At 39.1% G+C, this 13,491-nt stretch overlaps 1 protein-coding gene across 10 annotated transcripts in view; it reads left to right on the top strand.

Annotated features, from left to right (window-relative positions):
• IFT140 (intraflagellar transport 140) overlaps positions 1 to 13,491 on the top strand; it is an 85,978-nt gene that overhangs the window by 4,670 nt on the left and 67,817 nt on the right. For all 10 annotated transcript variants that reach the window (XM_027791832.2, XM_027791834.2, XM_027791836.2 and 7 more), the window contains exons 2-5: positions 3,687 to 3,862; positions 5,073 to 5,294; positions 9,093 to 9,214; positions 9,901 to 10,043. In XM_027791832.2, the coding sequence (XP_027647633.2) occupies positions 3,716 to 3,862; positions 5,073 to 5,294; positions 9,093 to 9,214; positions 9,901 to 10,043 (634 nt within the window). In that variant the 5' untranslated portion in view covers positions 3,687 to 3,715. The remainder of the gene's footprint in view (positions 1 to 3,686; positions 3,863 to 5,072; positions 5,295 to 9,092; positions 9,215 to 9,900; positions 10,044 to 13,491) is intronic.

Raw genomic sequence — 13,491 nt, 5'->3', positions numbered from 1 at the left:
CAGTAGGAATCCTGATGTTATCTATCTAAATCCCAGAACATTCAAATCAAACAAATAAAAGCTATTTGGTTTGTAATTTATTTTAATAATTCATCAACTTGTAAGTAGTGAATTGAGAGGTTTGTCTGGAGGGAAATTGTCCTATATCAGAGGATAATCTTCCTCGTAAAATGACTGATTCCTTGTGAAATCTGACGCATGTCTATGTTGGTGGGTGCAGACAAAGACAATCCTTTGCTCATGTTCTGAGGTGATGGCCGGTTATCAATCTGCATTGGCCCCTGTATTGGTGGCATATGACCGGTGAGCTGATAAATGCTGAAATAAGGCTTGATTTCCCCAAAGGACACGATACCACGAGCACGGGGCCACGTTGGTATGGGTCTGTGATGTCTGGACTAGACCTGCCTTGTGTCTGGCCGGTTAAGAAGAGGGACAGAGAATGACCTTGAACCTCTCTTTAACTTTTCTGTGTGGGCAGACATTAGTGTCATGTCTGATGTTTGCCAGCATGAACCTCATGAAGTTCAACAAGGCCAAGTGCAAGGTCCTGCATCTGGGTCAGGGCAATCCCCAGTATCAGTACAGGCTGAAGGATGAAGGGATTGAGAGCAGCCATGTGGAGAACAAACTGGGGGTACTGGTGGATGCAAAATTGGACGTGAGCTGGCAATGTGCACTTGCAGCCCAGAAAGCCAACCATATCCTGGGCTGCATCACAGCGTGGCCAGCAGTTTGAGGGAGGGATTCTGTCCCTCCACTCCGGTGAGACTCCCCTGGCAGTTCTGAGTTCAGCTCTGGAGTCCTCAGCAAAGGAAAGACACAGACCTGTTGGAGCAGGTCTGGTGGAGGGCCATGAACATAGTCAGAGGGGTGGAACACCTCTCTTGTACGGAAAAGACTGAGAGAGTTGGGGTTGTTCAGTGTGGAGAACGAAATGCTCTGGGGAGACCTTAGAGCAGCCTTCCAGTACTTAAAGGGGCTTGTAAGAAGAGTGGAGGGAGACTTCTTACCAGGCCTGTACTGATGTGCGAGGGCTAATGGTTTTAAACTGTAAGAGGGTAGGTTTAGTTTGGGCATAAGGAAGAAAAGTTTTGTGATAAGGATGGTGAGACGCTGTAACAGGTTGCCTAGAGAAGTTGTGGATACCCCATCACTGGGTATTTTCAAGGTCAGGTTGCACAGGGCATAGATCAAGCTGATCTAGTGAAAGATGTCCCTGCCCACACAGGGTCTTGGATTAGATAATCTTTAAAGGTCCTTTCCAACCCAAACTGTTCTGTGATTCTATGAACTCTGAGGGGTTTTATGAAGTGCTTGTGGGTTATTTCAAAAGCGTCCATCAGGTATATCTAATCTGATTACTGAGATCAGGTATCTGGACTTGGTCATGTTCTATTCCAAGCCACAAAATGTTTAACTTTTCCAGAAATACTCTTCTTTTAGACCCTGAAAAAATAGAACATGTAGTGCCAGAATAATTTGTAGAGATAGTGCTACTGTTTTCTTTTTTTTTTGACAGCTTCTTTGAGGAAGCATCTGTCAAAGCTGCAGTTTAAGTACACACGCTTGAAGCAACAGTAAACGTGACTAATGAATTCCCAAGATTACAGCAAGCAAATGAACATTGGTTCAGTGATTTTTACATCACTGAGTAATCCACTTAGACAAATAAATTAACTATTTGTATATAGCAGTCTCTTGTACAATTTTGTATAGTTCTTGAGATGCTGAAAATTATTTTATATTAGGGATTGTCCATAATTTGCATGACAATATCACTGAATCTTGTTTTAGTAAATGCTACTCTGTCTTTTTGAATACATACAATATTGATTGAAAAATTGTTCTTGCTGTCTATTAATGCTGAAAGGGATCATTGGCTATTAATGAATTGATGAAGAGAAGCAGTTTGTAAGCTTGACAAACATATCTTTTCCCTTCTCTGAAGGGGACTGAAATAGCAATAATAATAGGTAATACTTATGACTATAGATGCAAGGAACACTTAACACCAGAAAAAAGTGGCTCTAGAAAAGGCATTACAGCTGCGTGGTTTTGTATTATAAAACCATTATTTCATACCAAACGTGTTGGGGTTTTTTGTTTTGGTTGATGTAGTATTTGTTTTTTTCATTTAGGCATCTCAAAGTATCTGAAAGTGAATTTCTCTTCTAGTTCAAATTCTGAGCCTATATAAAACTTAGATTCAAATGTGGACTAAATTTTTCTCCTGTTAGAGTAAAATGAAACAGATGAAGTAAGAACAAAAGTGGTAGAATGGGTACAGTATTTTGGAATAGAGCTGAAGAGATAAGAAAGCTATTAAAAACATGAAAACCACTCAAATTTGACTGTTTTATTGCGGTGGTTTTGTGTGGCAATAAAACTAGACTCACATGCTGCTGTAACATGGAGGTAAAGGTGAATGAATCTCATTGAAAGATCAAATTGCTTGTCTTTAGGCTAACTACACATTTCTGTTTGCCCATCTGGTAGTTCATGTTGTTCCTTGTAATATCAGAGGCAATGTATGGAACTATCAACTTATTTTAAAATGTTACCCACCTCTCTAATCTGTGGTTAGTCAAAGGTGTTAAATCTGATTTAATTTTTCTCTTTTTTTTTTTTTTTGGCAGGGCTGGGGGCAAAGACAGCCTTCTTAAAAGCAAAATATTTATTTTAAGCACTGACAGAATATTTGAAGTAAAGAGATGTTAAAACAAGAGTCTGTTTACATCCTGTGTTGGTGTCCATTTGGTGATTTAGGCAAATCTAACTGCTATGCATATATGTGCCTGCAGGTTCTTAAATCATGGTTTAGCTGTGCTGAAGAAAGTCTCTTCCCCTGAAATGTCAAAGGAGTCTTCTGAACATTTCGAAGCTGGCATTTTTTTGTTTTTTTCTTTTTTGTTTTGTTCTGTTTTTTTTTCCACCAGGTCTCGGAGTTATTCACTAATAACTCAAGGTGTTTTTCTCCAGCTGTTTTTCTTTTGAAACCAAGCCAGTAAGATCACACAACATAGATCCCCAAAACCATCTCTGTATTTAAGATATTAAAGATTAATTCCTCCTTTCCTGGCACAAAAATCTGAAAAGAGCATTGCTTTCAAGTTCTTTTCCTTAGAACATCAGCACTTAGAATATTTTCATTCAAATGTAGATAACAGTTTAAACATAGGAAACAGGTAGTATGAGTTAAACTAATACTGTGTAATTTCAACAGTACAGGCTCCAAAGTGGTGACAACTGTTAAAACTTACCTTGAAAGCCTAGATAAGAGCCTTTACAGCATAAAATCATATCCAAAGATGGATGAAGTACTGGAAGTAGTTTCTTGCAAATTCTGAGTTCTTTCCGAGTCCTCTGAAACAAGCCAGCACAAGCCACTGGTGAGAGTTTGGTACTAGCCTATGTGCACTATAAATCTACAGACTACAAGGCTTGGTATTCCTCTGTTTTTGTTTTGGTTTAGTTTGTTGTGTTTTTTTTTAAATACCGCTATGACCTTTTTCATGTCTGTGTAGTGCCTATTAACAAGATGATGTTGTAGTTTTATTTTTTCCACGTTTTTAAAGCATACTTGTTATTTTATATATATCATATATTATATAGTATATATACCTAGCATGTATATGTTATATACTTAAGCATACCTTTTAGAAATGTTTGTTTTCCTTGTACAGGTTTGCAACCTGTGACAGCTGTTGTTGTGATGGCTGTGTATGTGGATCATCGAACAGAAGCTCCGGATTCAGTTGCCTCCCCTTCTCATATAGCCTGGCACCCGCTTCATCCACTCCTGGCAGTTGCTTCCATCAGCACAGCGTCTGGGGGCTGTGTGGATATCTACCTGGAACAGGTGAATAAGCAGCAGGTTTGCTTTCGGAATTGCTATCGTTTTGCTGGTTTGAAAATTCACTTTTTTTAATCTATGTATTTGCAGCCTTCCTTAGGCTTCTTGAATTTCTCTCTCTGGATTTTAATTACTGTCCATGTCCCATGCTATCTAGAACACATCAGATTTGTCAGTTACTGATCACATTTTATAAAAAAGGTCTTCAAAACTTAAATTGATCTTTCCATGAAATTTAATTTTTACAGCCTTTAAGTCTTGTTTGTGGTGGTTACTCGTTTGCTTTTTACTTCTCATATTATGAGAATTTCAGGCTTATAAGTAAAATGGACACATGGTGCTTCTTTTTTAAACTCTTAAGTGAATTAAATATACTAAGAAATGTAATTTTAAAAAATAATTTCTCCACCTTGAGACTGAACTGATTTGCTAGACTCAGCTTGTCCCATTTGAGTAGGCTGTTTCCTACTACAGTTTCTGCCTGTAGACAGATACTTCCTTTGCATACTCTAAACTGTACACACAAGGCTTGCGTAGGACTTCAGTTTGCATAATTTTCAGGAAAAAAAGTGGGCTATTTAGGGAAGTGGCACTACAAGCTATCTAGCAGCAGACATACTGGAAATGTTTAAGTGTTAATATAAGTAGCCTATAAAATGTATACTTTTCAAAGTGCATTTTGAAAAACTGTCATCCAGATTTTACAAATAGAAAAATACATAGAGGAGTTAAAGGATCTGCCTGAGATAGTGTTGCAAACCATGTACAAGAGCTATTTAAGCATTAGATTATTCTGTGTCCTTAGTGAGGTGCTCTATCCTTTCTCAAAAGTTGGGGGTTTTAACCTTGAAATATGCTGAAAGCTTTCTCATCTTTCATACAGAAGTGAAAGATTGATATTTAATGAGAGCTGCTTGTGTGTGCTGTGAGGAAGAACAGTGTGGAAAAGCAGAGTGAGACAGTCATTTAACGCTGTGTTTTCATTAGCAATTTTCAGGTGGATTTGCTGCATGTTGTAGCACACTTTTGTCCATGTGAAACATCTGTGAAGAGAATTTGTGCAGCCACTTCATATCTCTTGCAGGAAGCTCTATTACATGCCAGTCCTGTATCACAGAAAAATATCTTGTTGACTGGGAAGCAAATCTGAAGGTTTAGCTGCATCCTTATACTGAGTTTCTGTTGTACTGAGCTTGCCCTTTATTTCCATTTGTAGGGAGAACATGTGTCTGATGCACACGTTGAGAGAAGTTTTCAGGTCACATCAGTTTCCTGGCACCCTTCCAGACCAATTCTTGCAGCAGGCTGGGAGACGGGAGAAGTTGTGATACTTAACAAACAAGACAAGGAGCATCACACTGTACCACCACATCATAATACCAAAATTACAGTCCTAAACTGGAGTACGAATGGTACCTGCCTTGTGTCTGGTGATGGGGTGAGTAGTTGAAATGCCAGATCTATGTTTGATGTGGAAGGCAGTGTTGCAAGCCCTGTGATGGAAAGAGGTTATGGAATGGATTGTTAAGGGAAGAGATAGTTGTGGGGAAGAGAAATTTACTCACTTTAGGTACAAATTAGATCTGTTAGGCAGTGAAATCAAATCTCAGTTTTAACTTTTTCTTCGGTACTCATTGCTGTTCTATCAATTTAAAGAAATAAGCATCTAACATCAGTATGTGCTGATCAGATTAGGGTTTAAGGCTATTTCGTGGCTGGGGCAATTGAGGCATAGACAATTTGAATATTTGCTCCTGTCTATGCATGAGTTTTGTGGGAAACTCTGGAATAAAGCCCAGCTGTCAAGAAACACATTCCAGTTACAACATATTCGTTTGCAGTAAGTGCATAGTAATGCTCACTTAAGTACCAACCCCCCATGTTTTTATTAATACTCTAAAAAGGAGTCAAGCTTATTGTATGGAAAATATGTTGTGGAACTACTTGAAACGTGACAGTCTTTATTTCTTGTTGAGCTGGTTGCTCTTTTAGGTAGTGAAATGAGAAACTAGCTATTGAATATTTAGCATTCAGGATTAAGTATTCATAGAAGTTTCTGGTTTTGCCAGTTCTTGAGTCAGCAAATGAAGAAGAAGAAGGTGGATTTTTCTATATTTTCCCTGATACAAACTTGAGCTTGTCCAAGAATTTCAGTTCTGCTCTTTGAGAATTACTACCTGTATGAGTCAGAGGAAATGCAATTTTAAATCGTCCTTTGTATAATTCTGTTGCTGCATTTGACAGAAATGCAGAACTTCAAAATTGAGTAAAATATTAATTTATCCTCTTCTTTATTAGAAAAGACAAAATGCTGCCCGGACAAAAAAAGGTCACGCACAGTGTAACTGAGGCCTTGTTTGTATACAAAAGCCACAGCTTCTATTAACCCTATGTTTATGAAGAAACTTTTTTCCAATGGATTTATTTGGTATCAGATCACAGTAATGAAGTAATCTTAAAACAGATATAGCTGTTCTTACAGGCAAATTTTAACAATCCTAACTGCTCCTCTGATGGGATTAATCAAAGTAGAATAAGCAGTGGATTCAGGGAAATACTTTAACATGACAAAACAAAGCCTGTGCATGTGTTGGCATGAATGGTCTTCAGTTTCATGTAGTGTCAATTGCTGTAGTTGGAAGGACCAACGTCTATATATGGATCAGCAGCACAGCTGAACTCAGAGACGTTCGTTATTGCAAAATAGCTGTGTTACCCTCTGCAGACAGTGAAACACACAGCTGAATATACTTTGAGATACTCCCTGGTGTCCCTGACCAATGAAATGTGGGTCCTTAAAAATCTGCAGCTGTGTGTCTGGTGGCTAGCCTGAGCTTATCAGCCTTGCTCAGAGCCCAGGCCTGTGAGGCTGAGCACGCAGCTGGCCCAGCATCCTGTGGCCAGCTCCAAGATGGTGTGTCTGCCCAGTACTGTGCTGGGTGGGCCCACTCACCCCTTGTGTTACACACTCAGGGGTGTTGTACCACGGTCTGCGGTGCAGCATAGGTATGCTTCATTTCCTATGTCTTTTCCAATAGCTTTTAAGTTTATTTTAAAAATGTTTCCCATGAAGGTTTATATTCAGGAAACTACCATTAGGTGAGTGCTGCTAGGATCATACTCTGCTCATATTAGAGGAATATCATTAGAAAGAATGGGGTCCTGATTTGGTTTCTGTTTGATCTTCACTGGGTCTTCATAACAGAGTGCTCAGCTGAGGACATTCAGTCATCATAAATCCAGAGTTGCAAGAAAATTATTTGAAGATAACTGCTTAAAGTTGGAATAGGATCCTGTGAAAATCAAAGCTCTTAATTTGTGTTTTAAGCAACAAGTAACATGGATGACTTCCAGGTTTTAATCACGTAAAAGAATCCTAAGAATCTAGGTGCTTTCTATAATGAAAGCCTATTTATAAAGCAAGTAGCCTTTCTAACAAGAAGCTAAAGCTTTGAGTTGTTAAGAATGATTGGGAAGATACAGGATACCTGAAGAGTAAATCTTACAGATTATAAGGTCAATGTCCTTTGTCCTTTTCAAATACCATTTGCAAGCAGACCAGTTCTGCATCCTTTCTATAACCAGTCGTGCTTAGAAGAGGTAGTGAGCTTTTTTGTTTCCAATCTCATGTGTTCCAAACTCAGAACTGGGTTTGCAACTAGGTTATCTAGATACAGGATAGGGTATCTAGAACGAGATGGAAAGAAGGTCAGCAGCTTTACAAAGCTGCAGGCTTTTCCTCCAGTTTATACATGGTGCAAGTTTTCTTGGGATCTCTGGAATTGGGTGATGTTTAAAGCTGGATGAAAAGTGAGAGAAGCCAACAGGACATGAGCTTTCAGGTCACAGGATCTTGTGATTTCCAGAGGTAACCAGCAAATGTTACATGAACTGTAAGTGGTCTCTTGGGACAGGGGTACAGCAGTTTCACAGATGCACAGCTATGTCACATTCTTTAAGCTGTTAAGAGTCAGCACCACACTTTAGTAACAGTTGTGTGAGGTATAAATATTACCATCTTCCTGCTGAAAAGAAGTTAGAACTTTGATTTTTGATTTTTAGGAAGAAAAAGAAGGAAATGCTTCCTTGGAAGGCCTCAGCTGCATCCCATGTGGCTTCTAGTTAGGATTGTGAAGAATACTCGTTTAGAGTGTACCTCTGCTACTAGTCTTTCACTTTTAGAAAGGCAATACTCCAGTGAAAACAATAAAGAAGGATAGAGCAAATTATGCCATTTTGTTATCTATCTTAATGAAATAAAAGGAGATTGAACTTGATATTGAAAATTGTTCCTGGGTTTTTTTTATGTAATGCTTACACACAGGGCCTCCAAATGCAATTTGGTTCCCTAAGCACTAACATAATAACAACAATAAATAATAATCTTAAAATTCCAGCTGTGAGGCTGTAGCACAAGTCAGTTTGTTGGGATGGTGGGTGGTTAACGTGTATGTCATGCTGAACTGTCTTTTTGCTTCTCTGCATTCTTCATTCTTTCCAGTCACCTGGGGTTTGATGCTTGTTCTGAGCTGGCACTGCAAAATGCACGTTACCTTCAGAACCTGTGCCAGGCTCTGAGGGCCAACTTATATTGACTACCATTGAGTTAATTAGCTAACCAGACTTCCTTTCTTTAGCATCTATGATTCTTCTAGTTACTAAGCTCTGTTTCTAAAAATGAATTCTTGTTGTATGTCTACTCTGAAAGAAGAAGAAAGCTCCAGAAATTCTGAAATTTTTTGCTTAGGTTATCTGCATCCCGTGACTTCACGTATGTCTAGTCATATACACATGCTCATCTATATCAGTGTTACATATGCTTGCTCAGGGATGCATGTTTTATGCTTTACTTTCTCGATATCTTTTCTTTTAGCAATCAAACTACTTGCAAGGGAGAAGTGGAAAGGGAGTTACCTAAACAAATACTTGCATATGCTACTTGCAGAGGAAAATGCAGGCTGTTCAATTTCATTGCTCTGGCAGTGTCATTTTCCTAAGAATGGATAGGACCAACAAGCTTTTTTTAGATAACTTCATTTTAAATAAGCAAATAACTAAAACGTTAAAGATAATTTTTATTCCTTGTGGCTTAGTTTTAAATGGGAGTAACTGTATGTGTTAACTAAATTAAAAGAAGGATGATGCTCTGTCAATAAAATGTTTATTTTTATTTGCATTGAGTAGCTGGATTCTCGTCTGTGCAAAGTGTAATGAATTAACCACTGTCTTTTTCTAGCATGGTGTCTTGGCTCTATGGAGAGTGGACCAGCGAGGCAGAGTGCAGGGTCCTGCCCTGCTAAAACAGGAGTATGGGAAATGTCTGTGTCACTGTGTCTTTCGACCACCACCTCCTGGCGAGTAAGTATTGTGTCCTGTCAGAGCATTGGTAGACCAGGTCTGTCCTTCCACTGAAGAACCCTACTCACAGACAAACCTTGTTAAAATATATATATATATTAAAAAAAGTTCTTTTCCTAACTGTCCTTTATTTCTAAGTTGTCCTCCCACTCTAGCAGCTGGCTATTTGTGTCCTGTATGCAGCAACTGATTTTCTTCCTTTTGTTTATTCTTTTCTCTCTGTTGCTGTTGACTTTTCTTCCTTTGGTTCTTCTAATTAGCCATGTTGCTGGTTGTGAAAAGCAGAAATCGCACTGAGAACACAATTATCCATAAAATTATGAGCAAGAATAATTAAATTAAAAGTCAGTTCTTTAAATGTCATTATTTCTTCCCTCTCCAAGCAAGAAATAGGAAATGGCTGTAGTGTAAAAACGCAAAACAAAACATTTTCCTTGTGTGAGCCACTTCTGTTTCACATCTCTAAAAATAATAATACATTTATGGTAAAAAAGTTGAAACAATGATAATGAAAACTAGTATTAAAACTTCGCTTTGTATTTTTTTGAATTTATCCTTTTCCCAGTCGTGGTATGAAATGTCTTTGTACTCTCTTTATAATGTACTTTTATTAACTACTCATCCATTCTTTGAGCTGGAAAGTACCGTTATGTAAGGAGTTGGAAATTAAATATCTCTGTTTGCAGGGACTTTGTACAGCTGGCAAAAGCAGCTGTGAGTGGTGATGAGAAGGCCTTGGATATGTTTAACTGGAGAAAAGCTGGAGCAGGAACAACTCTGAAAATGGGACTCCAGGAAGGGCTCTCCTACTTTATCACTTTGACAGATGGTAAGAGCGAAACCACTTTTCCAGTCTGCTGGAAATTTGTTTCCTTAATGCTTCAAAATAGCTCAGTGCACAATAGCCCTGTTTTCATATATCTAATATCTAGAGTATATCCATATAGCCATCATATTTGTATATCCAACAGGATGGAGTGTTCATAGGAGCTGAAGTATGTTTGGTGAGAAGAAATAAATGAAATTATTAGATTCTTAGCATCTTCAGGGTGGATCCTGTCCAAAAGGATACCCTAGGTGTTGGATTAGTCAAGCTCCCGAAGAACTGAGTGTAAGGAAAACGATTTCTAACACCTAAGCCTAAATAAAATTAGAACTTGTCAGCATTTTGTGCAAAGCTTCAAAATAATGCTTGTGTTTTAGTTTTGTTTTTTTTTTTTTTTCTAGAAATAGGCCAATGCTGCTAGAACATACATTTTAAATTATTAATGTACTTTTTCACTGTTTTATTATGCTTTGAAACGATGCTTCAGTCTAAGGGAGCAAAAAAGTCTGCGTATCTGTTTTGTTTGGTTTTTTTCCGAATGTGATTTCTTCCCTGCTATTTGTCTTTCTCTCCCTTTTACTGTTCTGGGTACTAGTTTGCTCTGCTCCTGCCCCAGTTGTTCTCATAATGCCTTCTATGTCTCTCACCTGCTAACTCTTCAGACCGGTCAGAATGTGTGTGACAAATGTTTCTGGTAGAGGATTCGAGCATGTAATCCTTGATTCAAGTGTTAACTACAAAAAATATTTAAGTCGTGCTTAGTTGTGCAGCAAAATTAGAGTCTGATTCAATGCTTACGTTATCAAGAATGAAACCCATCATTTACACCAGTATAGCTTCTGTACTATTGCAGGACTGGCATTGTCCAGCTGGATGTTTGTTTGGCAGAACAGTGGGATATACCTTAATTTGATTAGTGAGCTACAAGCCTCTTTACTAGATAGGAACCGTTTAAATGGAAAAAGGCTATAGGGCACTTCTTAAACGTAAAAGGAGAGAATCTTTGAGTAGCTGTGCCTGTTATATCCCCACTTCCAAAGCAGCCGTTGTGCGGTGCACAGCGCCATCTAGGGACAGACTCTATATTCTGCAAGTGACTGTCCGCATGTTGTTTCTTGGGCCTCCTATGCAAACTTTTCAAATTTCAGTTAAGTGGCACTGACTGTTTCTTTTCAGCAGTCTCATTGCCCCCGTTGATTTGGACATATGTATTTTATCTAGTCAGGGATCTGTTAGAACTTCAGACTCAGTTAATGTTTTCATAGTGTTTAAATTGTGACCTGTAGTTTTCCTCTAAGGTACAAATTCTCAGCCCAAATTTGTTTAATAAAAATGAATTAACACCCCCCCCCCTTATTGCATGCTTTTGTATATCTCAAAAGAGATTTGACTAAAGACAATAGAGTGTCTTTTAAAGCAAAACTAAATAAACAATTAAGCTCCTACAAAAAGCCCAAAATAAAATAAAAAACCTCCCAAGTTTCAAGTGTTTATTAGTCTAGATATTTTTTGACTTCCAAAACACTGATCATTGTAGTAAAACAATAGATGCAGTTTAGGTAATGTTACATGAGATGCTTATCTGAAGAGAGGATACCTGAACTGATAACAATTTTTGGACCTTGTTTTGCAACACTTCCCATGAGCAGAAAAAATCATCTTCATTACTGAGCATTTGAAATGACTGGGGCGGGTATTGGGACATAACCTGAATAGTGGAGGTCATCCTGATATTTTTACTGAATGCACCCTTGTTTGTTTTCACTTCAAACATTTTAGGTCATGAGTCATAATCCTCTTCGGTCCACTTTGTATTTACTAAACAGCATACTTTTGCTGCTTTTTTTCTTCTGAATCTGCGTTATTTGCTGTACTTAATTAGCTCAGTTTTGTTAACTTTTGAGACTAGTCTATTGTGTGATAGTGTGAAAACATTTACTTAAAGTTACTCAGAAAGCTATAACCCCTAACTGCCTCAGCAGCTTCAAAATAGTGGGTAGCATTATCTGTGTGTTACCTGATACTTTATATAGTAATATCCAAGTACAGAAGGTTAATTTAACTTACGAAAAAATTTCAGGTGGCAAATAAAATCAAGGGACTGTCCATTTTTTGTGAAAGATGTCCTAAAACTGAGATTCAGTAGGTAATCAATACTGCAAAGTATTACTACAATAAACAGATATCTGTGTGATAGAAAATGCTACATTGGAGAGCTATCACAACAATCCCTAGTATCAGTACAGGCTGGGGGATGGAGGGATTGAGAGCATCCCTGTGGAGAAGGAATTGGGGATACCAGTGAATGCAAAGCTGTACATGAGCTGGCAACATGTGCTTGCAGCCCAGAAAGCCAAGCGCATCCTGGGCCACATCAAAAGCAGCGTGGCCAGCAGGTGGAGGGAGGTGATCCTCCCCTTCTACTCTGCCCTGCTGAGGCTGCATCTGGAGTGCTGTGACCAGTGCTGGGCTCCCCAGCTCAAGAGAGACAGGGAGCTGCTGGAGAGGGTCCAGCAAAGGGCTGTGAAGGTCATTAGGGGACTGGAGCATCTGCCTTATGAGGAAAGGCTGAGAGAGGGGGTCCGTGTTCAGCCTGGAGAAGAGAAGACCAAGAAGGGATCTTTGAATGTCTACAAATGCCTTAAGGGCGAGTGCCAAGAGGACAGGCCCCCAGGTTCTTTTCAGTGGTGCCCAGCAACAGGACAAAGGGGCAACGGGCACAAGCTGCAGCACGGGCAGTTCCATCTGAGTATGAGGAAGAATTTCTTTGCTTTGAGGCTGTCACGGTGCTGGCACAGGCTGCCCAGAGAGGCTGTGGAGTCTCCTTCTGTGGAGACATTCAAAACCTGCCTGGGTGCGACTCTGTGCAGCCTGCTCTAGGAGACCCTGCTTTAGCAGGGGGTTGGACTAGATGATCTCCAGAGGTCGCTTCCCACCCTGACCAGTCTGTGACTTCTTACCAGGGCTTGTACTGATAAGACAAGGGGTAACAGTTTTAAGCTGGCAGGGAGTAGATCTAGATTAGGTACAAGGAGTGAAGTCTTTACTGTGAGAGTGGTGAGACACTGGAACAGACTGCCCAGAGAAGTTGTGGATGCCCCATCCCTGGAAGTGTTCAAGGTCAGGTTGGACAGGGCTTTGAGCGACCTGATGTAGTGACAGATTTCCCTACGCGTGGCAGGGGAGTTGGACTAGATGATCTTGAAAGATCTCTTCCAACCTAGACTATTGTATGATTTAACAAGAGAGATGAAGTTATCTGTTCGGTGTTTTATTTCAGGGGCAAAATGAAGCAGTATGGAAAGACGTGGAAGAGGATTTTTAATTGTTTTTAATACAGTTGGAATGTAGTGGCTGATAATATATTTGCAATAGTTTTGGAAGTTAAAACGTTCTTTTTAACTAGATACATCATATTGCCTCTTGGGCACAACATTTTAGCATAGATCCT

The sequence above is a fragment of the Falco peregrinus genome, chromosome 5, assembly GCF_023634155.1.
Source record: "Falco peregrinus isolate bFalPer1 chromosome 5, bFalPer1.pri, whole genome shotgun sequence".
NCBI lineage: Eukaryota > Metazoa > Chordata > Aves > Falconiformes > Falconidae > Falco > Falco peregrinus.
The sequence above is the reverse complement of the archived record's forward strand: the minus strand, read 5'-3'. Positions and strand labels throughout refer to the sequence as shown.